This window comes from Oncorhynchus tshawytscha, unplaced genomic scaffold (genome assembly GCF_018296145.1).
Source record: "Oncorhynchus tshawytscha isolate Ot180627B unplaced genomic scaffold, Otsh_v2.0 Un_scaffold_4_pilon_pilon, whole genome shotgun sequence".
Taxonomy (NCBI): domain Eukaryota; kingdom Metazoa; phylum Chordata; class Actinopteri; order Salmoniformes; family Salmonidae; genus Oncorhynchus; species Oncorhynchus tshawytscha.
The window spans coordinates 401,235-427,440 of record NW_024609834.1 but is presented as its reverse complement, the minus strand read 5'-3'; the positions used below and the strand labels follow the sequence as shown (position 1 = coordinate 427,440).

Here is a 26,206-nt window from a genome sequence, read left to right as displayed (position 1 = left end):
TACACAAATACTTTAAATATACCACTAGGTGGCACTTAAGTACCAAATATGCAATACACACTGGCTCATAATTTTTGTAACCTTTATTTAAATAGGCAAGTCAGTTAAGAACAAATTCTTATTTTCAATGACAGCCTAGGAACTGTGGGTAGAATGAGGGGCAGAATGACAGATTTGTACCTTGTCAGGTTGGGGGTTTGAACTTGCAACCTTCCGGTTACTAGTCCAACACTCTAACCACTAGGCTACCCTGCCACCCCAATTACAGAAAATAAAACATAAAAAACAAGTTTAGAAAATAGAGTAATGATGATGATGATGATGATCATGCATAAATGTGAACTTAAAGAGTAGTTATTTTGTCAAAGTCTTTGCGTGTTTTAGCAGTAGTATTATTACAGACCTGCTAATGCAAAAACACATGGACTGTATCATTTAATCTACCTGGGACTGAGGGTGAGATTTCAGGGCTCCCTGAAAGAAAACATGGCCCGGTGCCCAGGTCAAATACTGGTCACAGGGAGACTAGAGACTAGAGACTAGAGAATAGATTTTAGTAGATTGGGTCTTTAAATAAAGGTACCAAAAAGAGGATTAACAAAAAATATATCCACCTGTCTCCTCATCTCTCTTGTCATAGCCACACGCATGCACAAATGGCATTGCCTACTGTTCTCTAAATCTTTGTTTCTGTTCATGACCATGTTCACATCATAATTCACCATCTCTTCATGTTTCCTCCTCCCTCTCCTCTACTCTGACACATGGCTAGGATGTGCAGTGTGTCCTGGGCTGTCAGGGTGCATCAAGGGATGCTGAGCAGGAACAAAGACAGATTAGATTGATCTGCTCATGACCTTCTGTTATGAAAGGATTTAAGAGCAAAGATTACAAACACACACACACACATAAGATACACACACACACACATTGCACGTTACATACTACACCATACATATCCTTGTAAATATATTTTATTACAAATGAATGCATGAATTATCAAATCTAACTGTCTGGATTAATCAGCTGTGTGTCTGTTTGAATTCACATTTTACAATTGAATGAAACAATGCATGCATCCCTTAAAGCAACTGCTCTGAGAAATCTGACATGAAACTATGAAAACAAACATGTATCTAAGGGAAGTGCAGCTTCTGATATCATTTTTACATTATGATGAATCGTTACATAATAAGTCCACAGGCACACTGTTTGTGGTGGCTATTCCATGCCCAGTGCCCACACAGGCAATGCAAGAATCAATGATTGGGGAATATAGGGATTTAGTCAGGTGGTGGCTGAGTAAAATACATTTTACAGGTATAGCTCATATAAAAACACGAAAGTGTATACAGGTGTAGGGGTTCTGTAGGTCTGATATCTAATTTTACATTAATACTATACAACTCAGATTATGAATCCAAACAACTCAAGATGTTATAAAAGGTCTTAGATTCGTTCTTTCTATTTTTTGCTCCTGTCTTTCTTTCTTACATGAGCTATGTGCCATGAATGAAGTCCATAACGCTTGAGTGTTTTCTTGCGTGTTTGTGTGTACATGTACATGCCTGTGTGTGTATGCGTGTTGGAGGAGGTATGCATTTTGGCGTGAGGATGTGTGCTTGCGTGTGTTTTGGAGTGAGGGGTTTTCCCAGGTATGTGTTGGTTAATTTTATGCTCAGTCCAGTAAAACACAAGGCTCACAGAGAACCTATAGCAGTCTGAGGGAGGCTAGGGCTACATCCTGAGAAGGAGCAGTAGAGAGATGCATGCTGAGAGCAGAAGCGTGGTGTAGGCGGGTCCAAGGTGATGCGTGTACCCTTTTAGAGTTTCTTGATTGGTCTGGTCTGATGTTGGTGGGCTCAGGGAGGGTGGCACGGGCACTGTATTGGGTGCCAGTATGGTGCGGCTGGCACACATGTCATAGAGGTTTCCAGAAAACTGTGTCTTCCTAGACTCTTGCCTCAGAGACTCCCACACAGCCGCTGCGTCTCCAGGACAACCGGCAAGTGCCGCATTCGCACACACATGGAATGCATCCCATGATCTGTAAGGGGGCAAATATGACAACATGAGAGAGTGGTTTGTGAGGGAGTGTGTTTTTTTAAAGTATGTGAAAGGAATACTCCAAGGAAGTCTGAAATTTGTGAATGAGGGATGTGGGCCGTGTGTGTGTTTACAAGTGTTGGAGCACATGTTGGGTTACAGTCTGATTCTGTAGGAGTGACTTGGTCTGAAAATGAACACTTATGTTTGTAAGGAGATGGGAGAATATGCAAGGAGAAAAAGAGAGCTGGAGTGATTGAGTAGGTGTCAAATTGGAGTGGGAGAGAGAGACTCACCTGCAGACTGTGTCAATGTCCTGTGTGCTCTGCTCTTTCTGTGTGTCACCCAGACTGTCCCCCAGAGTGAGGAGACACTGAGCAAAGCTCTTGTAGATGACGCCACAGGAGCTAGGGAGTGCAGCAGCCCAACACACAGGAGCCAGATCTAAGGGAGTGAAGAGTATGAATGTGAATTACAGTAGATACATAAGCTCTTTTGTCCACTGCTATTAATAGATTACTTTTAATTTGTTTATTTACGTCTGGGGTTTTAGCATCGGAGTAAGGTAATTCATCAGCCTGTCCGCCTCTGGAGATACCTGCTATGCCCCTGTGTGTGTGTGTGTGTGTGTGTGTGTGTGTGTGTGTGTAAACTACATGTACACACACATTGGTAAACAAACAAACAACCATATAATCAAACACACACATTAGCCCTGAGGGGGGGTGGAGAAGGAACATGAAGATGAGCATCACCACAGGGGGAAGGTTGGGGTGAATGCAACAAACTCAACAAATGAATCTCTTGCTCTGGTGTCCTAGCACAACATGCATTATGTCTTTCTCTCTCTCTCAACATAACATTCTTATAGCCTTTAGTCAACTCCGTAGACTACAGGAGGTACCGCCCCTATCCTCAGCGGGATAGTATTCTCCAGCTGTCCCACAACTCCCTGAGAGACGACAGTGGGAGGCACACACACACTGCGCTGTTCGGAACAAGATAGAACAGCATGTATTTCATTAGGATAAGTGCTTCGTAAAACCTCTCTCCTTCATATCTGAATGGATTCAGAAAGAAATACATTTTCACCCATACAGTTGCTCTCCTCTCCTGACCAACTTACCATCACCCCATACCAAACCATCACTCCTGCTCTGCTACTTATGCCATACCTTCAGTTTCAAATATTCTAACAAACAACCGTTGAACAGAAAAAAATACAGGAAACTAGTAAGAGCAGAGTGAGGTAAAAGCTGCCTTTTGAAGCATCAAACTGCGCTCACCACACTAAAGTAACATCACTACAACACACACAGAGACACGCAGACATACAATACATAAATAGATAAGGGGAAAGCATCCTTACAGAGGTAAAGAGCAACAGGCAGGAGGAAAGTCACGGTGCAGGCATGGGACCTCATACTCAACTGGCCCAACTGAGTCCAGTGGAGCCCCAGCACACAATTAATGGGCTCTGATCTGATGACGTTCACAGCAGTATTATAATCCCGGACAGAATTTTGGTGTCTTCTCAGAGTGAGGTGTCCTGTCATTCATTTGTTGGATCATCAGAGCTCAAGAGTAGAGCAGAGCATACAGGCAGATCGTAGTGAGTGTTCACGGGATTAACAGAGCAAAGGGCCGACGAGCTGCATCCAGGGGATGTGTGTGTAGGGGAGGGGTGGAGGGCAAGCTATGGAAAGCTTGGGGGCAACGGACCAGGGACGTCACATCATAGCACACTGGATTAGAGCATTCTCATTTCCAATCTCAGTATTAAGGGCATTTAGTGGAGGTAAAATAGCACATAGCACAAACTCACAATGCAGTGTGTCAATAGTTTGGTAGAGAGAGAGAAGAGAAAGCGGAGCTCCTGAGAAATATGAGCTTTATATAAACTCAGCAAAAAAAGAAACGTTCTCTCACTGTCAACTGAGTTTATTTTCAGCAAACTTAACGTGCAAATATTTGTATGAACATAAGATTCAACAACTGAGCCATAAACTGAACAAGTTTCACAGATGTGACTAACAGAAGTGGAATAATGTGTCCCTGTCCGGAATAAACAGATAGCCGTCCTGGCAGAATATTTCCTTAGCAAGATCACCGAATCAACAGTCCAGTTAGAGAGGGTGACAATGGAATTAGAAGTCTAGTAGAAAGGCCTCTAGTGTCCTAAGTTTTCATAACTGTGACCTTAATTGCCTACCCTCTGTAAGTTGTTAGTGTCTTAACGACCGTTCCACAGGTGCATGTTCATTAATTGTTTATGGTTCATTGAACAAGCATGGGAAACAGTGTTTAAACCCTTTACAATGAAGATCTGTGAAGTTATTTGGATTTTTACAAATTATCTTTGAAAGACAGGGTCCTGAAAAAGGGACTTTTTTTGTTGAATTTAGTTTGCAGAACAGTTTCTTACAAAAGAGGGGAAATACTCCCTAACACAGACCCATAAATTCCAGATGTTTGGAGTTACTATTTCTCAATGAATGGAATTTATTCTGGGTTTATTGAGATTACTCAGTAAATCTGTCCTATCCACCCCCACACACATATACTGTATACAGTGTATTTTCATAGTTTCTGCCTGTGTGGGACTATGTCTTGTTTTCTAGGACGGTAAGGTGGGCTGTGCTGGGTTAAATAATCCAATTTTTGGGAAGAAGCGGGCAGATGGATGAGATCCCAGTGAGGATTAGAGAATCCAGCCCACCTGGGAGAGACGAGCTCGGAATCACAGGATCCTCTGGGACACTCAGCTCCCAGAGGACGGGGGGGGGGTTCAGGAAACATTAGTTACCCACACACAGATCATATATTGAGTTTCCCTCAGCCCACCATCTAATGACAGCCCTACCTGGTTGAGCCTTTGGATTATAGACAGTTACAGACAGTTTTAACAACCCACTTCCCACTGCTCCACCCTCCATGCCCCCCAGATGGCTGGCGCTGGGTGCATTAGTAGATAAATCCTGTTTCACATCTGTAGACAGTCACACATGGGAGGAACGATATCTCAACAGTAATCTGCGGTTTAATACAACCATTAGCTTCTGAATAATCTGACTGCCTCTGGAGATACCTGCTGTGTGTGTGTGTGTGTGTGTGTGTCCATCAGAATGACAACTGGAAGCAGGGATTGAGATTAGGTCCTATACACAATATCCCTGACTATCTGATTGCAGAATAAGGGTCTCAGCATGGCAGGAAGCTGAGAGCCACGATCGTCACACTGCTGTTTAATCTCCCACAGTTCAATGGATGGCATCTTCATATAGATTTGAGGGTCGGATTAGGTAGATTAAGAAGTAGGGACACTATGGTCAGATAAAGCGTATGTGCTTTATCTCTATGGTTGTTCAGAGAATAGAGAAGAACAATGGTTAACAATGAAAGGCAAGGACAGTAGAATATATAGCACCAGAGTACACACAGGCTAACGAAATCAACATGGGCAAACAAGGTTAAACAGGCTTAACATAACCAAAGGAAGAAATGTGCCACAAAAGCGAATGTAAATCCTTACAAATAGAGGCAAATCCACTTGGAACGATGCATGGCAGTGTGGTCACTTACACAAGTCACGCGATGACTACTGAGAGCTTTGGCATGGATTTGTTTGATAGAGGATTTCATGAATTGTTTGTTTTGTAAAAAAATATATAATTCACAGACATTCACGTCAAAACACAGTGTTATACTTTAATCTTGTAATACTCTTTAATGACATAGGGTTTCCTCTTGAAAGTACCATGATAGGAGAGGCAGTGGAGTCATGCACATTGTTTTAGGGAATTTGATTCATATTATACAAGGCACTAAGGAAGAGACAGTGAAATGATTAGACATGAGTGGCTACGCTACACAGATACTGTGTGGTGAAAGTGAGAGCGAGAGAAAGAGGGGATAGGGAAAGGGAGAGAGAGTTGTGTAAATTTGATTGACAGGCCTAGATTAAGTCATTACATAACTCTACTGGGACCTGGGGTAGAGAATAAATCCAGATTAGGATTAGGAACCCCCCTCTCTCCATTCATCTCTCTCGCTCTCTCTCTCGCTCTCTCTCTGTCACACATATAATTCCTGTACCCATGTCAGCTGAAAAGGTACATTCTTTCGGTGGCAATCATATGACAAATGTACATATACACAAACTGCATAGTGAGTCATCCAGTTTACACACATCATTGATCTTTAAACTCCAAAATAACTAGCAATGCAATGTACACAGAATATTCACACAGACACAATTTACACACTGTCTAACAAACATACAGACATACAGGTTACCTACCCTGGGAAACAGCTCTGAGTTTTCATGTGAGGGGTTTGCCCTCTGACAAACCCTTTGCTAACCAGCAGTGGAGCCTCAGAGTGGTGTGGTCAGAAGACTGAGGGTGCATATCAATACCCTTACTTATCAATACCCTTACTTGGCCTCCTCGTCTCCTTTCCTTAATCTACACTGTTATAATTTGACATCCCTCAGTGTTTTTGACTGTCCAGTGCTTTTTAATCCATACAAATGAAGGTTTCCATTAAACCTTTTTATGCTAGTAAAGTACATGTAGGATAAAACATTTCATGACGAGCCAGATGAAAACATTCCAAATGTTGACAAAACTCAATACGCTAGACATAATGGGATCTTTTTGTGTCGGTAAAATGAATTATGCGAGATATGTCGATGGAAACGCTTTTATGCGCGAATATTGATACAATAACCATCATATCGAAGTAAACTTGGGAGTCACGCGATGACTTGTGTAGGCCTCCAACTACGATTTGGGAAACCATGCAGTTTATTAGACTAAATTAAATCAATTATGATGAATTTCACAGGGTGCTGCTCCTTTCCAATAAATATCGAGGGTCTTGTTATGGTGACATGATAATCGATGTTTGGCTGCCATTTGACAAATAAAAATAATCTCGCTCTTTCGTCCATAATAATAATCTCACGTATAATCTATACGTGAGCTCTAGCCAACACCGCTAAAGCGCACGTTCCAAGAGTGTGCACACTCACTATATAACGCAACATAGTTTGTGATAAAACCATAATTTGAGTTGAAAATGCGGTGGAAACCTACTTAACTTCTCTTTTTTATTTGAATATCACAAAGGGTATTTTTACGTGTATTACGTCATCACGCACCGCCTTTTATCAGCGACAAATTAATTTGATGGAAACATCTATCGTGGGAAAATGCGCGTTTTGTTTTTATGCGTATTTTAGAATATTCGCATGAAAATCTGTCGCCACGCCCCCTGCGTTGCAATGCTAATCACATCTCGCTCTTTGGAAAAAAAAAGTTTTTTATTTAACATTTATTTAACTATGAAAAATGGATTTGAATGACTGTTTGCTAAAGACAAGTCACTCACTAATAGATAGAATCTACAACAAAATAATACAATAGAAAGTAGCAAAGATTCTTATAAATTACAGTTTACTGATGCTAAGGACAGGAGTAAGAATGCATAAGGTCCCATATAACAGAGGAAGGTAAGATAGTGGACCATGATCCGCCAAGGGAGAAAGATAGAGAAAAGGTGATCTATAGGGATGCACACTTGACAGACAGAATGGGGAGGGAAAGTCCAGTGACATTGATGTCCAAGCTGTAGTGTAGTGCCATCTACAGTCTCTGTATAGTGCAGCAGGTCTGGTGAGAGGATTCAAACTTAATTTTGAAAATGAACTCCCCAGACCAGATATTCTTTAATGTGAGCTAGTCATTTAATTTGATTTATTAGGATCCCCATTAGTAGACGCCAATGGCGACAGCTAGTCTTACTGGGGTCCGACGCTTAACGAAAAATGCATTACAGACAAAAGACTTTACAATTTACAGTTAAAAACATGAACATGTAGTGTGTGTATCTATCAGTTACACATGAATGTCAGTACAAACACACAACAAGTAGGTCACATGGGGGATAGGCATTGTGCCATCAGGTGTTGCTTTATTAGTTTTTTGAAAACAGGTTTGATGTTCACTTGCGCTATATAAGATGGAAGGGAGTTCCATACACTCATGGCTCTGTATAATGCTGTACATTTATTTGAATTTGTTCTGGACCTGGGGACTGTGACCCCTAGTGGCATGTGGGGGGTGGGGGGTAAGTACATGTGTGTTTTTTTATTTTATTTATTTCACCTTTATTTAACCAGGCAGGCAAGTTGAGAACAAGTTCTCATTTACAATTGCGACCTGGCCAAGATAAAGCAAAGCAGTTCGACAGATACAACGACACAGAGTTACACATGGAGTAAAACAAACATACAGTCAATAATACAGTATAAACAAGTCTATATACGATGTGAGCAAATGAGGTGAGAAGGGAGGTAAAGGCAAAAAAGGCCATGGTGGCAAAGTAAATACAATATAGCAAGTAAAACACTGGAATGGTAGTTTTGCAATGGAAGAATGTGCAAAGTAGAAATAAAAATAATGGGGTGCAAAGGAGCAAAATAAATAAATAAAATACAGTTGGGAAAGAGGGAGTTGTTTGGGCTAAATTATAGGTGGGCTATGTACAGGTGCAGTAATCTGTGAGCTGCTCTGACAGTTGGTGCTTAAAGCTAGTGAGGGAGATAAGTGTTTCCAGTTTCAGAGATTTTTGTAGTTCGTTCCAGTCAATGGCAGCAGAGAACTGGAAGGAGAGGCAGCCAAAGAAATAATTGGTTTTGGGGGTGACTAGAGAGATATACCTGCTGGAGCGTGTGCTACAGGTGGGAGATGCTATGGTGGGTGGGAGATGCTATGGTGACCAGCGAGCTGAGATAAGGGGGGACTTTACCTAGCAGGGTCTTGTAGATGACATGGAGCCAGTGGGTTTGGCGACGAGTATGAAGCGAGGGCCAGCCAACGAGAGCGTACAGGTCGCAATGGTGGGTAGTATATGGGGCTTTGGTGACAAAACGGATTGCACTGTGATAGACTGCATGCAATTTGTTGAGTAGGGTATTGGAGGCTATTTTGTAAATGACATCGCCAAAGTCGAGGATTGGTAGGATGGTCAGTTTTACAAGGGTATGTTTGGCAGCATGAGTGAAGGATGCTTTGTTGCGAAATAGGAAGCCAATTCTAGATTTAACTTTGGATGGGAGATGTTTGATATGGGTCTGGAAGGAGAGTTTACAGTCTAACCAGACACCTAAGTATTTGTAGTTGTCCACGTATTCTAAGTCAGAGCCGTCCAGAGTAGTGATGTTGGACAGACGGGTAGGTGCAGGTAGCGATCGGTTGAAGAGCATGCATTTCATTTTACTTGTATTTAAGAGCAATTGGAGGCCACAGAAGGAGAGTTGTATGGCATTGAAGCTTGCCTGGAGGGTTGTTAACACAGTGTCCAAAGAAGGGCCAGAAGTATACAGAATGATGTTGTCTGCGTAGAGGTGGATCAGAGACTCACCAGCAGCAAGAGCGACCTCATTGATGTATACAGAGAAGAGAGTCGGTCCAAGAATTGAACCCCCATGTGGCACCCCCATAGAGACTGCCAGAGGTCCGGACAGCAGACCCTCCGATTTGACACACTGAACTCTATCAGAGAAGTAGTTGGTGAACCAGGCGAGGCAATCATTTGAGAAACCAAGGCTGTCGAGTCTGCCGATGAGATGTGGTGATTGACAGAGTCGAAAGCCTTGGCCAGATCAATGAATACGGCTGCACAGTAATGTTTCTTATCGATGGCGGTTAAGATATCGTTTAGGACCTTGAGCGTGGCTGAGATACACCCATGACCAGCTCTGAAACCAGATTGCATAGCAGAGAAGGTATGGTGAGATTTGAAATGGTCGGTAATCTGTTTGTTGACTTGGCTTTCGAAGACCTTAGAAAGGCACGGTAGGATAGATATAGGTCTGTAGCAGTTTGGGTCAAGAGTGTCCACCCCTTTGAAGAGGGGGATGACCGCAGCTGCTTTCCAATCTTTGGGAATCTCAGACGACACGAAAGAGAGGTTGAACAGGGTAGTAATAGGGGTAGCAACAATTTCGGCAGATAATTTTAGAAACAAAGGGTCCAGATTGTCTAGCCCGGCTGATTTGTAGGGGTCCAGATTTTGCAGCTCTTTCAGAACATCAGCTGAACGGATTTGGGAGAAGGAGAAATGGGGAAGGCTTGGGCGAGTTGCTGTTGGGGATGCAGTGCTGTTGACCGGGGTAGGAGTAGCCAGGTGGAAAGCATGGCCAGACGTAGAAAAATGCTTATTGAAATTCTCAATTATGGTGGATTTATCAGTGGTGAGTGTTTCCTATCTTCAGTGCAGTGGGCAGCTGGGAGTTGGTGTTCTTATTCTCCATGGACTTTACAGTGACCCAGAACTTTTTTGAGTTAGTGTTGCAGGAAGCAAATTTCTGCTTGAAAAAGCTAGCCTTGGCTTTTCTAACTGCCTGTGTATAATGGTTTCTAGCTTCCCTGAACAGCTGCATATCACGGGGGCTGTTCGATGCTAATGCAGAACGCCATAGGATGTTTTTGTGTTGGTTAAGGGCAGTCAGGTCTGGGGAGAACCAAGGGCTATATCTGTTCCTGGTTCTAAATTTCTTGAATGGGGCATGTTTATTTAAGATGGTTAGGAAGGCATTTAAAAAAAATATCCAGGCATCCTCTACTGACGGGATGAGATCAATATCCTTCCAGGATACCCCGGCCAGGTCGATTAGAAAGGCCTGCTCGCTGAAGTGTTTCAGGGAGCGTTTTACAGTGATGAGTGGAGGTCGTTTGACCACAGACCCATTACGGATGCAGGCAATGAGGCTGAGATCTTGGTTGAAGACAGCAGAGGTGTATTTAGAGGGCAAGTTGGTTAGGATGAGATCTATGAGGGTGCCCGTGTTTAAGGCTTTGGGGAGGTACCTGGTAGGTTCATTGATAATTTGTGTGAGATTGAGGGCATCAAGTTTAGACTGTAGGATGGCTGGGGTGTTAAGCATGTTCCAGTTTAGGTCGCCTAGCAGCACGAGCTCTGAAGATAGATGGGGGGCAATCAGTTCACATATGGTGTCCAGAGCACAGCTGGGGGCAGAGGGTGGTCTATAGCAGGCGGCAACGGTGAGAGACTTGTTTTTAGAGAGGTGGATTTTTAAAAGTAGAAGTTCAAATTGTTTGGGTACAGACCTGGATAGTAGGACAGAACTTTGCAGGCTATCTTTGCAGTAGATTGCAACACCGCCCCCTTTGGCAGTTCTATCTTGTCTGAAAATGTTGTAGTTTGGAATTAAAATTTCAGAATTTTTGGTGGTCTTCCTAAACCAGGATTCAGACACAGCTAGAACATCCGGGTTGGCAGAGTGTGCTAAAGCAGTGAATAGAACAAACTTAGGGAGTAGGCTTCTAATGTTAACATGCATGAAACCAAGGCTATTACGGTTACAGAAGTCGTCAAAAGAGAGCGCCTGGGGAATAGGAGTGGAGCTAGGCACTGCAGGGCCTGGATTCACCTCTACATCGCCAGAGGAACATAAGAGGAGTAGAATAAGGGTGCGGCTAAAAGCAATAAGAATTGGTCGTCTGGAACAGAGAGTAAAAGGAGGTTTCTGGGGGCGATAAAATAGCATCAAGGTATAATGTACAGACAAAGGTATGGTAGGATGTGAATACAGTGGATGTAAACCTAGGTATTGAGTGATGAAGAGAGAGATATTGTCTCTAGAAACATCATTGAAACCAGGAGATGTCATTGCATGTGTGGGTGGTGGAACTAATAGGTTGGATAAGGTATAGTGAGCAGGACTAGAGGCTCTACAGTGAAATAAGCCAATAAACACTAACCAGAACAGCTATGGACAAGGCATATTGACATTAAGGAGAGGCATGCTTAGTCGAGTGATCAAAAGGGTCCGGTGAGTGGAGAGGTTGGTTGGGGGTCACGGCGATTTAGACAGCTAGCCAGGCCATCGGTAGCAAGCTAGCATAGGATGGAGGTCTGTTATTAGCCACCTCTTGCGTTCCGTCAGTAGATTAGTGGGGTTCCGTGTGGTAGAGGGGATCCCCAAAAACAATAGATATAGTTATAGAGGCCCAGGAAGAGTATGCCAGTGCTGTGTGTAAATTGACTATGAAAAATATTAGGAATGTCCAACACATTTCTTATAATCAAGATAATCTTAAGTCATGATTCTAGATCCCTTTGATGTTCACGGTAAGTGAATTTCTCTAAGAGAAAGTCTGTTTCAATTGAAAAGGGGAATAGAAATGATAGACATCAACTGCATGATTTGATCACTGCACCAAGAATAACACTCATGCATCAATTTAAACAGATAAAGAAACAACTCAGGATATATTATTTCAAAATTAAATTTACTTCAAATGGTTATGGTTTAAGTTTCAGAACAGTCATTGCTGTCAGGTCAAAGTTCAGCAGTCAGAGGTTAACATAATATCCATACATGAGTGGCAACTACAGATACTGTATCAAACTATTTGGGAGAAGGTTGAGACACAGTCACAGTGAACCTTTAGGTGGTGTAAAAGCCTTGCAACCAGAGAGCCATGGATCAAGACAGGTCTCTTGTGGAAATAGGCACCTCATAAGCACACATACTTTTATGATACCCAACACATCTTCCCACAGCTAGAGTCACAAAGCAACCTTGTTTTGGAGGATGGCCTCTGAGCTGAAAAGCTGGTGTTTAATATACTGCAATGAGAATTCAACTACAGACACTGACATACAAACAGCTCAACAACCAGAAAAAAATGGCCTAATAATTCCCCCAACCCCCTGTTCTGTCGAAAGTAGGCTACAGAGTTGCAGCCAGGCAATCCACAAGAATGCATTGGCCAATGTTTTTACACTCCCCTAAAAGGCTGCTTGCACTTAGCAAACACACGGGTGGACTAAATTGGGCAATGTGTTATAGGCAACTATGGGATTATTACTATCAACTAGCTAGCCAAAAATAGCATGAGTAGACCAAAAAGTTGCTATCTCTTCTATTGAAAATAAATTGTCATCGCTTTCGTAAAAAGAGGGTTTGCTCTGCTCTCCACGGACCCCCTTCATCTCACGTTAAAGTCTTAGGTCGCGACGGTCTTTAGCTATCCATCCTTTGGGTGGGAATGATGGTCACATTTTCTTTACCGCTGCTCCTGCCGAGAGCAAACGGTCCCGCTCTCGCACCTCCTCCTGTAGCTTGGCCTCGGTTACGCGCAGCTGGCGGATGGTTGCCTTCATCTCCTTCATCTTCACTTCCATGAGTGCGATGATGTCCCGCTGCTCGTTCAGCTTCCGAAGTAGTTCGGCCGAGGTGGTCCCGGTGGTCAGCGAGTACGCGTGGTCCAGCGGGTTGCTGACAACGCTGTAGTACTGCACAGTCTGCTGCTGGGCCGCGGCGTCTGCAGGGGGATCGTCACCCCCAGCCAGGTCAGTGGAGCTGGAGACGACTGCAGTAAAACAGGACCCGTCACCCTGCGCGGCTGGATTTACAGGTCCGAGGTATTCGCCGTCTGGGCCGATCTGCACCACGATAGGGCCATCAGTAGCAGCTGTGTCGGTGACTGCATCACTCTGAGCGGTCTCAGCGGCACCTGGGGCTGTCGAAACAACGTTTGTGATGACAATACTACCTGGACTGGGGGCTGTAACAGGAGCCGCCGCAGACGCTTTCCTGTTCCTGCCCCTTCGATTCTTGCGTTCATTCACTCCTCTCAGCGGGAAGAGCGTCGGTACTCGAACGGTATAGGTCTTTCTGCCACCGGGAAAGTGTACGCTACAGACGCGGTGTCCAGTAGTGGGTTGGAAGGTACTAAAACAGCCGCTCACCCCGGCCCGGGAGATGTTCTTGAGCCAAATTTCCCTTTGCGTGGTATCCTTTGGAAATGTGTAGAACCGCAGCTCTCTGTCCCGATGAGAGTTGTTGTAGCAGCCAGGGACACAGCAGGTGAATCCAGGCATATTTATTCCAATGAAAATCTGATAAAGTTGTTATTCTATTGAAGTTTTATCTAATTAATTTTTTTTTCGTTCTTCCTCGCGTTATTATCAAGCCCATCGGCCTCGAAGCGGAACTACACGTCCCACAATGCTTACAACTTCCTGTTTTGTGTCCTAAGCAGGCAGCCCCAAAAAGATGACATTTTGTTTAGTGTTGCGCACAATTAATATAGTTTTAGACGTATTTGTGTATAATATCTCATAAGTGTATTATGTTGATAGATGTTTAACTATTGTATCCATTATTACTGTTTTCCAAGCAATCGTGTATCAGAACTAAGAACTTAAATAAACTACAAGTCCCATAAGGAATCCCGAATAGCTTTTCTGCTTCCCCAAATTCTCATCTCGCGAGTTTTCACTTACATTTTAAACGCGGGAGCCATCCGCTAAAGGTAAACACTAGCTAGCAAGTTTTTTATTGTACATATAATTTTTCATAGTATCCTTGCAAGCTTAGGATACTATCATAAAATAGCACATCAAAACGTTGTTTTTCCACATAGAGGTGACACGAATCTAACGTATCGTGAACACGACTCGGTAGAATTCCTTGATTGTGTCAGTCAGTATGATAAATTTAACTTTAGCTTAGTTTGGATAGCTAGCTAGGTTAACCTGTTACGTTAGCGTAGTTAACTTTAACGCGTTAGTCGCCCCACTTACTTACTTTCAGAAGTAGTAAGTTATGTGTTTATTTGCATTAACGTTAGCTAGCAAGTACTAAGCCGGTAGTGAGCTAGCTAACTAATTGAAACTGACAGCATGTCAATTATTTCCAGAATATCGATAAGACGTTGACTTCTTCTGTTTCGACAGACTGAACGTTATGCCATGGATTCTGTAGATGAGGACCTGTCTGCTCGAATTCTCCTGCAAAATGTAATTCAAACGGAGTCCTCCAGGTCCCCAATTACCCGCAGGTAAATCAACACTGTCGAAAAGTGTCACCCACAGTACCTACTACTATCGATCAACTAAACTTGCTTTGGCTAGCGGTTGTCTACTGTTAGGTTGACAGGCCTTCTCTTGTCAACTGTGATATCTCCAGATAAATGTTAACATTTTAATGGAATAAGCCATTAAAGCCATGTGTTATGTCCTCTCTAGTGCCTCCCAGGCTCAGTTCCAGTCCCCTGGGTCCAGAGTCAGACATAGTATCAGACTAAGGAGGAGTGATGTTGTGGCCCTTACCCCACAGGAGGCCCTCAAACAGAGCATCAAAAAGAAGCTTCGTGAGGTCAGGTTAAGCTGGGTGTACACTGTGATTTTGGCCCCAATTTTAGCTGTCCCAGACAACGTTTTGAGATCGGAGACAAAATCCCCATGTCCTTGCCTACTCTAGGTGAGCGGCCATCAGCTACACTTGTTTAATGTGAGCGGGTCAGAGATGTAATCAGAGGGCTACCGATCCTGTCTTTGATCAGTCTCAGACGTCCCAATATTTTTAAAGGTGTTTGATTTTATCTGCACAAAATCTGCAATGCTGTTGTAGTGTGACATGTGTAATGACAAGATTTGAGAACGGTGATCAGCAATAGCCAGTGAGATGATGACTTTGTATCACATCACCCAGAATGTGTACTCTCGAGCAGGAGCGATGATTACTAGTAGTATGTGTTTGTACTTGCCAAAGTGTCAAATCGTTACAGCTCTGACAAGCTCTTTACACACAATGTATTTCAATTAAAAATGTATTGGCTAGATATTTCAACTCTGAATGGCAAGCATGAATGTCTGACTGATAACGTTTGAGGCTGCTTTGAGCCACAGCTCGTTCTAGCTATGAAATCACATCTTTGTCAAGACCGCATGGTATAGAGAATCCTCAAGACCAAGTGAAGAATGTTGTCGTGCGTGACCTCCCCTCGTTTGTTTGCGACAAGACAACTACAGGAAAGACGGTCATTTAATGTGAGAGGCTCCGGGATGTTAGGATTTTAAAGTTGTGTAGTGTCTGCCTGGCATTACTTTGAAGATCTGTCTTTCTGTCCGTTTGTCTGTGTTGGGCAGAGGAACTGTTTTAAACAAGGCTTGTGTTGAGTTCATCAGCATTTTTGTATTTTCTCTTACAGAGCACTTCCAGGTCTTCCCTGCCAGAGCCACCCAGTAAGAGGTGGGCTGTATCAGAGGGAGTCGGGAAGATAAACACGCCTGCACCAGCCACAGCCTCACTTCTCTATGACGATGACATCACACCTAGATACCTACTCAGGGGGATCCTGCAGACAGGTGAGTATTGTCATATCACAGTGAGAGTGTGTGGGTCAGCGTTTTAATTATTGACTAGCGGTAAGATGTATGTTTTATTATATGCTCATCATGGGCACATTATGGCCCGTTGTTCAGTGATCTTTGTTTTTGTTTCTCTTCTGTCTCCTCTCTGACTGGTCAGAGCCGGAGACATCCCTTCTGGTTCAGGACCGGCCAGTCAGGAAGGAGCCAGAGCTGCCCTCCACAAACTCCAGTCTTCACAGCAACCGCCCAAGGTATGCTGACAGACAAGGACGATATCCTCAGAGGTGCACTCAGGACACACAGCCCCCTGCATTATTGGTGTGGTGATGTGTGTGTGCGTTCACACCTTGTTTTTGTTTGTGCCTCCTAGTACAGGGCTGTCTGACTTGGATTTCCCTGACATGACCACCACAGTAAACCTGTCAAATACGGTGAAGGGACTACGCAGGAAGCGACCATGTCGGAGTCTCAACATAACAGCATTCAACAGGCAGCTTGAACATGAAGGTAGGGTCATGGTCGGCACTGTACAGTGTGTGCGCATGGTTAAGTTTGTGTGACATCTATAACTGGAGCATGTTCTGAACATGCTACAGGGTGTGATTAAACATACTGGTTAACTGCTCTATATGAGAAGAAATGTTCTCTTCCGCTCATTTTGACCCACTGACAATCCCACTTTTCATGGGTTCAAGTTTAAATTAAATTGTATTTTTTGGCAAATACAATGGGTGTAGACTTTTCCATTAAATGTTTGCTTACGAGACCTTCCCAACGATGCAGAGTTAAAAAATAAACAATACAAATAATAACACAAGAGGAATAAAATACACAAGAATGGAGCTATATACAGGGAGTACCAGATCAATGTGCAGGGGTATGAGGTATTTCAAGTAGATACTGTATGTACACGTAGGCAGGGTAAGTGACTAGGCATCATAATAAGAGTAACATGATGTGTGTGGGTTTTATGTGAGAGTGTGTGTCTGTATATAGTAGTGTGAGTGCATAAAGTCAGTGCAAGAAAGGATCAATGCAGATAATGAATGGTTACACGGACTAACTATTTAGTTGTCTTATGGATATTTAGCAGTATTATGACTTGGGGGTAGAAGCTGTCTCGGAGCCTGTTGGTTAGGAGTCTGATGATGGATGTATTCACTTCCTGATAGAATTTTATGTTTGTGGATTCCTTGTTTGCTTATGGAGAAGGTGGCAGTGCAACAGAAAAAGACCTCTCATCCCTGTCTTCTGCCTCTCCAAGGTAAAGAGCTGCAAATTGGAAAAACTTCTGCTCTCTCATTGAATTTCAGTAGTGAATGTCAGAAATGTAAATGAGGCTGTTTTCTCATATTTTCTAGCTCTATCACCTTCTCTCTGAAAACACCCTTTGTGGACATTCCGAATGAGAAAAGGAGATTTCAAAGGAAGGTAGCAAATCGTAAAAAGATTTGCCTTGAGGAGTTTGACGAGGCCCTACGGAATCGACAGGCGGCAATGGGTGGAGACCCTGGTAAGCCCTTTCCTCTGTATCCTATATAATTTCTTCCCCCTTATATCTCTGCTTGTCTTTTGTTCGGTGTATTATATTGTATGATATACACTTAAATTATCGGGAACAATATGAGATTGAGACTCTTATGTAAGACTACATTTGGTGTGAAGAGTCAAACTTAAACCTAGTACTTCCACCTCTTTTTTTCTCTTTCCACGCCCACCTCCCTCTCCCTGTTTTTCAGAGCTGAGTGTTAGGGAGGATCAGCAGGGTCTCAGTGAGACCGTTCGTTCTGAGGGGTTCACCTTGGGACTGAGTGACCTCACCGCTCCTGACATCACCCATGACATCATCACCAGCAAAACAGAGCTCTACGCCCCGCCTGATGACACAGCAACAACCTTCACTATCGCCACCCAGGACAAAGACACCATCACAGGCACACAGATCCAGCGAGAAATGGGAGGAATGAAGGATGAGGAGGAGAAAGATATGGAGGAGGTAGGGGAACAAAAGGAGTACAAGATGGAAATAGACAACAAAGATAGAGAGGATTTGGCTGTTGATGCTGGGCAGAGAGAGGCCTTGGTGAGACAGGAGGAGTCCAAATCACAGACCGAAGAGGTAGCTGACTCCCGGACAGGAGAAGATGAGGAGCTGGCTAAATCTCAAACAGAAGGAGAGGTAGCCGAGTCTCCGGCAGAAGGAGAGGTAGCCGAGTCTCCGGCAGAAGGAGAGGTAGCCGAGTCTCCGGCAGAAGGAGAGGTAGCCGAGTCTCCGGCAGAAGGAGAGGTAGCCGAGTCTCCGGCAGAAGGAGAGGTAGCCGAGTCTCCGGCAGAAGGAGAGGTAGCCGAGTCTCCGGCAGAAGGAGAGGTAGCCGAGTCTCCGGCAGAAGGAGAGGTAGCCGAGTCTCCGGCAGAAGGAGAGGTAGCCGAGTCTCCGGCAGAAGGAGAGGTAGCCGAGTCTCCGGCAGAAGGAGAGGTAGCCGAGTCTCCGGCAGAAGGAGAGGTAGCCGAGTCTCCGGCAGAAGGAGAGGTAGCCGAGTCTCCGGCAGAAGGAGAGGTAGCCGCGTCTCCGACAGAAGGAGAGGTAGCCGCGTCTCCGACAGAAGGAGAGGTAGCCGCGTCTCCGACAGAAGGAGAGGAGGAGGAGATGACTGAATCTCAGACAGAAGATGTAGCAGATGAAGGGAGACAGGTAGTGGAAAAAGGCTTGACATCACAGAGTTTATTACACAACGCGATGCACATCAGTCGGAGAGCTTATTGCTCAGAGGGTGGTGTCAAGGTTGCTGGAGTGATGGAAGGAGGGAGGGGCTACAAGAGCATGGGAGCAGAGCTCCATCCTACAGAGACTGGTGAGTCAAGTTGGTAATGAGAGCATGATGTGATAATGAAATATGTGACATTGGCTGATGTGGACAGCATTCCACTTGGCTCAAATACTGCTTGTCAACAAGACTGTTCAGTCTTTTTTAAGTTTGAAAAATAATCTTAGTGGGTCTATTCTATTTTCTATTGTATTTAATTTAATATTTGTGAGACTGTTTTATTGATGTCTTTGTGTATGTTTTGTAGGGTGCGCAGGCAGAAGGTCAGAGGGGGACACTGCTGGTGAGTGGCACAGCGGGCCGGAGGTGGGAGCTAGTGAGAGCGCCCACACCCGCACAGTAACCCTTGGCAGCGCCCCTCCCTCCCCGTTGCCCCAGGAAGATGAGCTGGAAGGTTTGAGTAGAACAGGCACCAGCCTTGGAAATGAGGAGATGGAGAACTCCATGCCTCCTTTAGAGATGACCTTTGAACCTGAGAACAATGCCCCTCATAGTAGCATTTCATCCCTGCACCCCATCACTACCCAGAGCCCAGCTGATCATGAGGAGGACTGGGATGATGTGGAAGAGCGGGATGGTATCCAGAGTGAAGGTTAGATCCACAAAATCTATATTCAGGTGTGTGTGCGCGTGCGTATATGTTGTGATGACTAACCCCTTCTTTCCTGCAGAGCTGTCCATGAAGACACCTGCGTTTGTCAGAGAGAAGAGGAATGCTCTGCCTATTGACCCCCTGGCCACACCCACTATTCTCAAAGACCTTCAACCAAGGCAAGTCACACACAAACACATGCAATCATTTTAGTAGTAGTATCGTGTGCTAGTTTGTGTGCAAGCTTGTGCCCTAATCTGTTGTCTTTTGGGGCCTCAGTGTTTCGGCTGGTGCTGCAGCTGCGGTGAAGCCCAAAGCGGTGAGGGGAAAGCGGACTGGATCGGCCAAGAAGGATCCTGGTCTCTCTAAGAGCTACATCATGAGCGTGTTCAAACACTTTGCCAAGACCAAGGTGTCTACAGATGTCTACCCTGTCCTAAAGGAGATGTAAGAATCTACAGCCATCTTAGGGAAAAGTGCTTGTTCATTAACCTGCACATTAAGTGATTTAGTGATGTACCGATCTGTTTAAAGACAGGAAAACATCAGAATACAACCGTTCTTTTATCGTTGATGTTAAATTATTTGTATTAGTGACAATAGAGGACTTACTTAATGATAATGTATTGATGGATGAATGCATGTGTAACATTTACTTGCCAGAATGGAGCTCTACTTTGACCGACTAGCTGATGACTTGGAGATGTTTGCTGCTCACGCCAAGAGGAAGACCATTGAGGTAGAGGATGTAGAGCTGCTGATGCGGAGGTTTGTTTACAGCTGTGGTTCGTCAGGTGTTTAAGTGTACAGTATGTACTATAATCTCCTTGTCGTGTGTGCGTGCATTCGTCTTTCTCTAACTCTGTTTTTCTCTCCAGACAGGGGTTTGTGACTGACAGCATGCCAGTCAATGTGTTGATTGAGAAATATCTCCCAATGGAATCCCGGAAGCTCCTCATTCCTGTGGCAACAAGTGGTAACTACGTCATTCCCAAACCGAGGAGAAAATGACCAGCCTATACTGAAAATTATTGGCTCAAATCATAATGTGGGCTGATGTTGTATATATGATTGAATATCTATTATTTGTAGACACTCATTCAAACACAGCCAGAACAAGACAATGTAACCTGGTGTAAATGTGTTTTTGTTTGAATATGGCTTTGTCTTTTGTTTTGTTTGTTTATATTTGTCAAATATTACTGCAATAAAATGTATTTGATTTAATCAGTAGTCTGGTCTGGCATTTGTTAGGGCCTTTGGATGACAAAGGAGACCCTGAGGTTAGGAGTGCCTTTGCTTCCATCAGAGAATCCTGAAAGACAACCAATACAACAAGCACTATAGTTTGTAGATACTAATCTAATGCCCTCTGTCCTCATGCTGCCCCCAGTTTTCACGGTCGACCCAGCTAATCACAGTACAGTCAGAATAAAAAAGCAACCATTCAAACTTTCGCATTCGTTACATTGGGGTGTGATCATTAGGCAGATAATGTTTCAAAACGTTCTGCAACAAACAGTTTTACTCCAAACAGAAAATGCAAACGACCGTTTCTATTGGACAAATTCAATTAGGCCTATTTTCGTTCGCCTTGATTGCTTCCGTTTGGTTCTTGGCTAACGGTCAGCTTTCAAACAATATGCTTCGAACACACAGATTGTGAAATTGCGTTTTGGTACACCAGAAGTACATTAATTTCCAATGGATCGCTGCGTTTGCCTTGCAGCATTGCGTTGCAGAGGCAGTTGTAGTACGTTATGTGTGGTAAATCGAATGTATGCGTAGACTTGACAAAAAGTAGTAGAATGTTGAATTTTTGTTGCACACATATCCAGTAAAAAGAATGTGGGATTCCATAATAAGAAACAGTTTGATTGCATAATTTCTTTACATATTTTATTCATTTGCCAACTAGCATACATATTTATTCGATGACATCTAAAAATTAATTGTGCGAGCCTATAATATAATTTCCCTCCAAAATGCAGTTTTGGAGCGAAATGCAATAATAGTCAAGATAGCAGAGAGTAGGCTCTTTCAACAATGACACCAAACGGTGATGAAGGTGGTCTTGGTCGCGCTGTTGGGCGGGTGTAAGGGACCAGCCCTGCCGAAAGCGCAGGTCTGTGTGGGTCTAGAGATGGTTGAAGTCCCGAAAGCATGGAGGGGAGTTCCACCGTCTAATTCAAGATCTTCAACTGTTTGGAGAAGAATTTCGAAGTTACTTTCGATGGTTGGAGCCAGGATCGCCCGGATGGATACCAACTACTGGGAGTCCATCAGCCCAGTTAAACGCCTGGCGATTTGTCTCCGGTAAGCGACATTTGAGTACATTTTTAATGGCTTTGATACCGTAATTGATTTATATTAGATATATTTTATGTGAAACCTAGCTAGCTAAAGGGCTCCAGTTAATAGCCCATATGTGACAGATTTACTTTCACAGAATGTCCATTAGGATTATAACTTTTCCCAAAGTTGGTTTAAAATAATTTAATGATGCAATGTTACCAAATGAAAATAAAGTTGAAGGTGGGCTAGTCTTCTCCAGGACCCCTTGTTGTTCAAGACAGTAATTCATTCAATTCTTATTGGAATTACTTACACTCTGAGAAAAAAGGGTTCCAAAAGTGTCCTGCTTTCCCCATAGGATAATCCTTTTTGGTTCCAGGTAGAACCCTTTGGGGAAAATGTTATAGATGGAACCAAAAAGTTTCTTCAAAGGGTTCTCCTATGGGGACAACCAGAGAACCCTTTTAGGTTCTAGATAGCACCTTTTCTTCTAAGAGTAGAGTTGGTCTGGGCTACAGTTTGATACAGCCATAGACTGAATTGTACTGCTCCAAGGCATTTTTAAATGATGGTTGATGACTCTTACAATATAATTAGCTGAGCATAAACTAATGAGGTAGGTATATGAGTAGGTAGAATATGTGGGTGGAATTTCAAGCTGGACAGCCAGCTGCCATTGCCAAAGTCTGCAAGGATCTTTAACAAACGACTATCCAGGTAAAGGTTAGTTGTTGAATGCACCTTTGGGATTCTGGCAGCCTGGTGGAGAATGTATCGGGGAGTGCTTGGTCTCAGCCCCTCAAATGTTGATGCCTGCGTAAAGACCACGTGTGTTCTCCACAACTACCTGCAGAGGTCATTCCAGGAGCCGCTCTGGGTGGAGACGGGCACGCCAAATGGTCACCTACCTGATGTCACCAGGGCATGTGCCAACAACACCCCCAGACAGGCACTCCAGGTGAGGGAGAAGCTGACCACCTACTTCATCACCAGCAGGTGAAGTCCCATGACAATATGCCGTGGAGTGAAACAGCTCTTTGAAGAACCCCCTAACACCAAGGTTATTTTAAGAACCATCCACCGCTGTCCATGAAATTGCATTTTTCCCCCAGATTACTTTAAGTCTCATTGTTTCTCTTCATTTGGAAGTTATATTTAAGTGAAATTTGGGAGTAAAGACCACACCTTAACCCCTTCCCTCTCCCATTAACATCAGTATTATACACACCTGGCATGGTACATCAGATGAGCAGGACCTCTAAGGTTATACGACATACAGTTAGTATGATAATGGGAAAAGTTAACCTTGGGTCCATACAAATAGTACAGTTTACCAACATATTCACTGCTCTGACAAAATGCAGGTGGAGAAAAAACTAATTAGGAAGCAAATGTGTTTTTACTTTAATCTTGTGTTAGATCTGCAAAAGGTGTAGGGAAGAAATAAGCAGATTAAGTCTAAATGAGATATTAATAAACAAATTAAACTGACTATGAAAACATTAGAATTTAATAAGTATTGAAGTCCAGGAAAGAACATGACAGGTATGTGTTGTAAAACTGTTACAAAAAATAAAAACTATTGAAAGAGTTGTGTGTGTGTGTGTGTGTGTGTGTGCGCATGTAAAAATACAACAATTAATGTGTAGCCTGTAAGAGAACAAAAAGAGCAGGTATTTTTGGCACAGCTGCAGACAGATACAGGGACTACTCAAAGCCTAGACGTAGTAAGGAACTTCAGACATGGCCATAAAGAGAGAAAGGGCAGGGCACTGGAGATCTGAGGGACAGAGAGGAGTGGTGTGTGTCTGAAAAAATGAAAAGTGAATGTGCTGGTCGGCTAAATTAACTCTCTCTGGAAGGGAAGAGAAAAACAACACATAAGCATTACATAATAACACCATAAAATGTGATATTCATGATAACTAAATACTACTTGTATAGTGTAGTTAGTGGAATAAATATTGGCACAGTGTGGTAAAGTTGGTAATTCTTGCTGTTTACTCATGGAATTTGTATTTTAAATCAAATGAATATGAACAGGCAAATATTTAGACTGCAAACTGTTTTAGGATATTTTCTAACCCAGAAACAGCTATACATTTTCCTCAAGTTAATCCTTTGATCTGAAATATCAATTAGTGTACATGAGTATAATGTAAGAAATGACCTACTTTACTTCACTGACATAATACTTATGACACTACCTGTGTAATGGAGAAGAAAAAAAACTTACCATTGAACTCTGCATCAAAACGCAGCTAACGAATTTTAACCTTGATTGGTGCTTTTCTTTGCTGAGGCAGCCACTTCAGGGTTGGCAACAGGCTCATGGCAAAGAGGGTCTCTTCATCCTCCTTAATGTGAGGATCAGGTTGGGCTGCATCCTCTCGATGGCTTTGAGGAGCCTCTGCTGAAATGAGTTGAGTGGATCTGGGGACGTTCCTCTTCATTTCTCCATGTTTCTCTCCTCATTTGTCTCCACGGCCACATCCTGTTCAACAATACAAGTCCTTCAGTGGTCACTCCCGGGAGGGTCATAATAATCTCAGGAGGTGCTGCTGACTCAGACCTCTTCTCTTTCTCTGCCCTTCTCCCTCTGATACCTGTCCCTGAGTCCTCTCCACTTCCTCCCACAGTCTTCTTCTACATAGACCTTTATTTTACTAGGCAAGTCAGTTAAGAACAAATTCTTATTTTCAATGACGGCCTAGGAACAGTGGGTTAACTGCCTGTTCAAGGGCAGAACGACAAATTTTGTACCTTGTCAGCTCGGGGATTTGAACTTGCAACCTTTCGTTTACTAGTCCAATGCTCTAACCGCTAGGCTACACTGCCGCCCCGACATGAACAGGATAAGCCAAACCATCACCTAGCATAACTATAGCTATTAGATAGCTATCATGTAAAATGTCACCTCCTGTACAGACAGTTATCTGACCAAATTATCAGGGGAAGTATCTACCATCATTTCTATTAACCTGACATACACTCACTCTCTCATACACTCTTTAAAACATGGTTATTTGGGCAAGTTATCAGGGGTAGTAACTATCATAATAAAGCACTGCTTTGCTTTATCTTGGCCAGGTCGCAGTTGTAAATGAGAACTTGTTCTCAACTAGCTTACCTGGTGAAATAAATACCAAATTGAAAAAATTAAATTATATTACCATTTCTTTCACACACAACTCATTGGCTAGTTTAGCTAGACACATTTAATACAAGATCACTACCAAATTTACCTGGCAATCCTACTATCGTGGACACGCAGCATTTTTTGTGTTTATGTCCCTGTAGCTTTCAGCAGTTGTGTCAAAAAGCCGGTTTTGAGGATACTGCAAAAATGATTCTCTCCATGTGTCCAACCGCATTCGACCGTCTGGCAAAATATACCTGCCTCGGTATAGTTGCCTAGCTGCGCAAAATGTTATGCAGCACTGTGGCAATGACCCAGTCGGTATGTTCGAAGCGTAATCCGTTTGTAACCGCACAAACAGAAATATTATTTCGGTGACCTCCCAATCTATCAAGACCCACGTCTCACGCCATTGGCCGTTCGATAGCCAATTGGCTCTCAGCAACGCTTCTACCACCGCGTCCGAGGAGAATCGGTCTGCATCCCTCGCCCAAAGTAGCTACCGTCCAACAGTGAGCTAAATAACATGCTATATGTAAATTGAGCAAACTCGCTAACGAATTAGATAGGATTACGAGTAGAACTTGTTTTTTTTAGATACAAAAACTACAGTTATGATGGTGATGGAATGCCTCCCTCTCCTCCCACTCTGTCTGTATAACGTTAGTTGCATTGTGTCCTTCTGCCCTTAACACGGAACCCACACCGGCTGCGCGCGTGCGCTATCGTGCATACATTTATTTTGTCCCCTACACCAAACGCGATCACGACATGCAGGTTAAAATATCAAAACAAACTCTTAACTAATGACATTAATTTGGAGACAGGTCGAAAAGCATTAAACATGTATGGCAATTTAGGTAGTTAGCTTGCACTTGCTAGCTAATTTGTCCTATTTAGCTAGCTTGCTGTTGCTAGCTAATTTGTCCTGGGATATAAACATTAATCCACACAAAACGCTCAACCCAATCATTTCTAGTCATCTCTCCTCCTTCCAGGCCTTTTCATCTTTGAATTTATATGGTGATTAGCATCTACACTTTCATAGTATTATCACGACAACCGGCAAAACAGTTTGTATTTGTGGCAATGACAAATATACCCTATGTGGGT

The 26,206-nt window shown here is 43.3% G+C and overlaps 3 protein-coding genes and 2 long non-coding RNA genes across 12 annotated transcripts; 2 read left to right on the top strand and 3 right to left on the bottom strand.

The window, feature by feature from the left end:
* Window positions 1–958: 958 nt before the first annotated feature.
* Window positions 959–6,503, bottom strand: LOC112249227 (neuritin-like protein). Of its 2 annotated transcripts, XM_024419025.1 has the most exons (3): window positions 3,416–3,718; window positions 2,343–2,490; window positions 959–2,047 (listed from the first exon to the last, which is right to left on the bottom strand). In XM_024419025.1, the coding sequence occupies exons 1-3, from the start codon at window positions 3,600–3,602 to the stop codon at window positions 1,738–1,740; spliced, it is 645 nt and encodes a 214-aa protein (XP_024274793.1). In that variant the 5' UTR covers window positions 3,603–3,718; the 3' UTR covers window positions 959–1,737. The 2 variants fall into 2 exon arrangements, 1 of the variants encoding a protein (XP_024274793.1); XR_002953321.2 differs by lacking the exons at window positions 959–2,047; window positions 3,416–3,718 and adding an exon at window positions 6,347–6,503 and having other exon boundaries at window positions 2,365–2,490.
* A 5,846-nt stretch (window positions 6,504–12,349) lies between these two features.
* LOC112249223 (THAP domain-containing protein 11) lies at window positions 12,350–14,101 on the bottom strand. Its single transcript, XM_024419015.2, has one exon. The coding sequence runs from the start codon at window positions 13,963–13,965 to the stop codon at window positions 13,138–13,140; it is 828 nt and encodes a 275-aa protein (XP_024274783.1). The 5' UTR covers window positions 13,966–14,101; the 3' UTR covers window positions 12,350–13,137.
* LOC112249220 (centromere protein T) lies at window positions 13,816–20,880 on the top strand. 7 transcript variants are annotated; one of them, XM_024418978.2, is made up of 14 exons: window positions 13,816–13,951; window positions 14,824–14,927; window positions 15,115–15,244; window positions 16,080–16,236; window positions 16,400–16,493; window positions 16,613–16,749; window positions 17,452–17,506; window positions 17,604–17,755; window positions 17,982–19,094; window positions 19,315–19,659; window positions 19,739–19,838; window positions 19,939–20,106; window positions 20,323–20,427; window positions 20,538–20,880. In XM_024418978.2, exons 2-14 carry the CDS (start codon window positions 14,839–14,841, stop codon window positions 20,668–20,670), a joined length of 2,778 nt encoding a protein of 925 aa, XP_024274746.2. In that variant the 5' UTR covers window positions 13,816–13,951; window positions 14,824–14,838; the 3' UTR covers window positions 20,671–20,880. The 7 variants fall into 7 exon arrangements, with proteins under 7 accessions (XP_024274746.2, XP_024274750.2, XP_024274745.2 ...); XM_024418982.2 differs by lacking the exon at window positions 13,816–13,951 and adding an exon at window positions 14,318–14,399 and having other exon boundaries at window positions 17,455–17,506; XM_024418977.2 differs by lacking the exon at window positions 13,816–13,951 and adding an exon at window positions 14,318–14,399.
* A 783-nt stretch (window positions 20,881–21,663) lies between these two features.
* LOC112249237 lies at window positions 21,664–23,544 on the top strand. The gene is made up of 2 exons (XR_002953326.2): window positions 21,664–21,975; window positions 22,808–23,544. It is a non-coding gene; the product is annotated as an uncharacterized LOC112249237 (long non-coding RNA).
* Window positions 23,447–25,836, bottom strand: LOC112249234. The gene is made up of 3 exons (XR_002953323.2): window positions 25,200–25,836; window positions 24,191–24,448; window positions 23,447–23,809 (listed from the first exon to the last, which is right to left on the bottom strand). It is a non-coding gene; the product is annotated as an uncharacterized LOC112249234 (long non-coding RNA).
* Window positions 25,837–26,206: the final 370 nt, after the last annotated feature.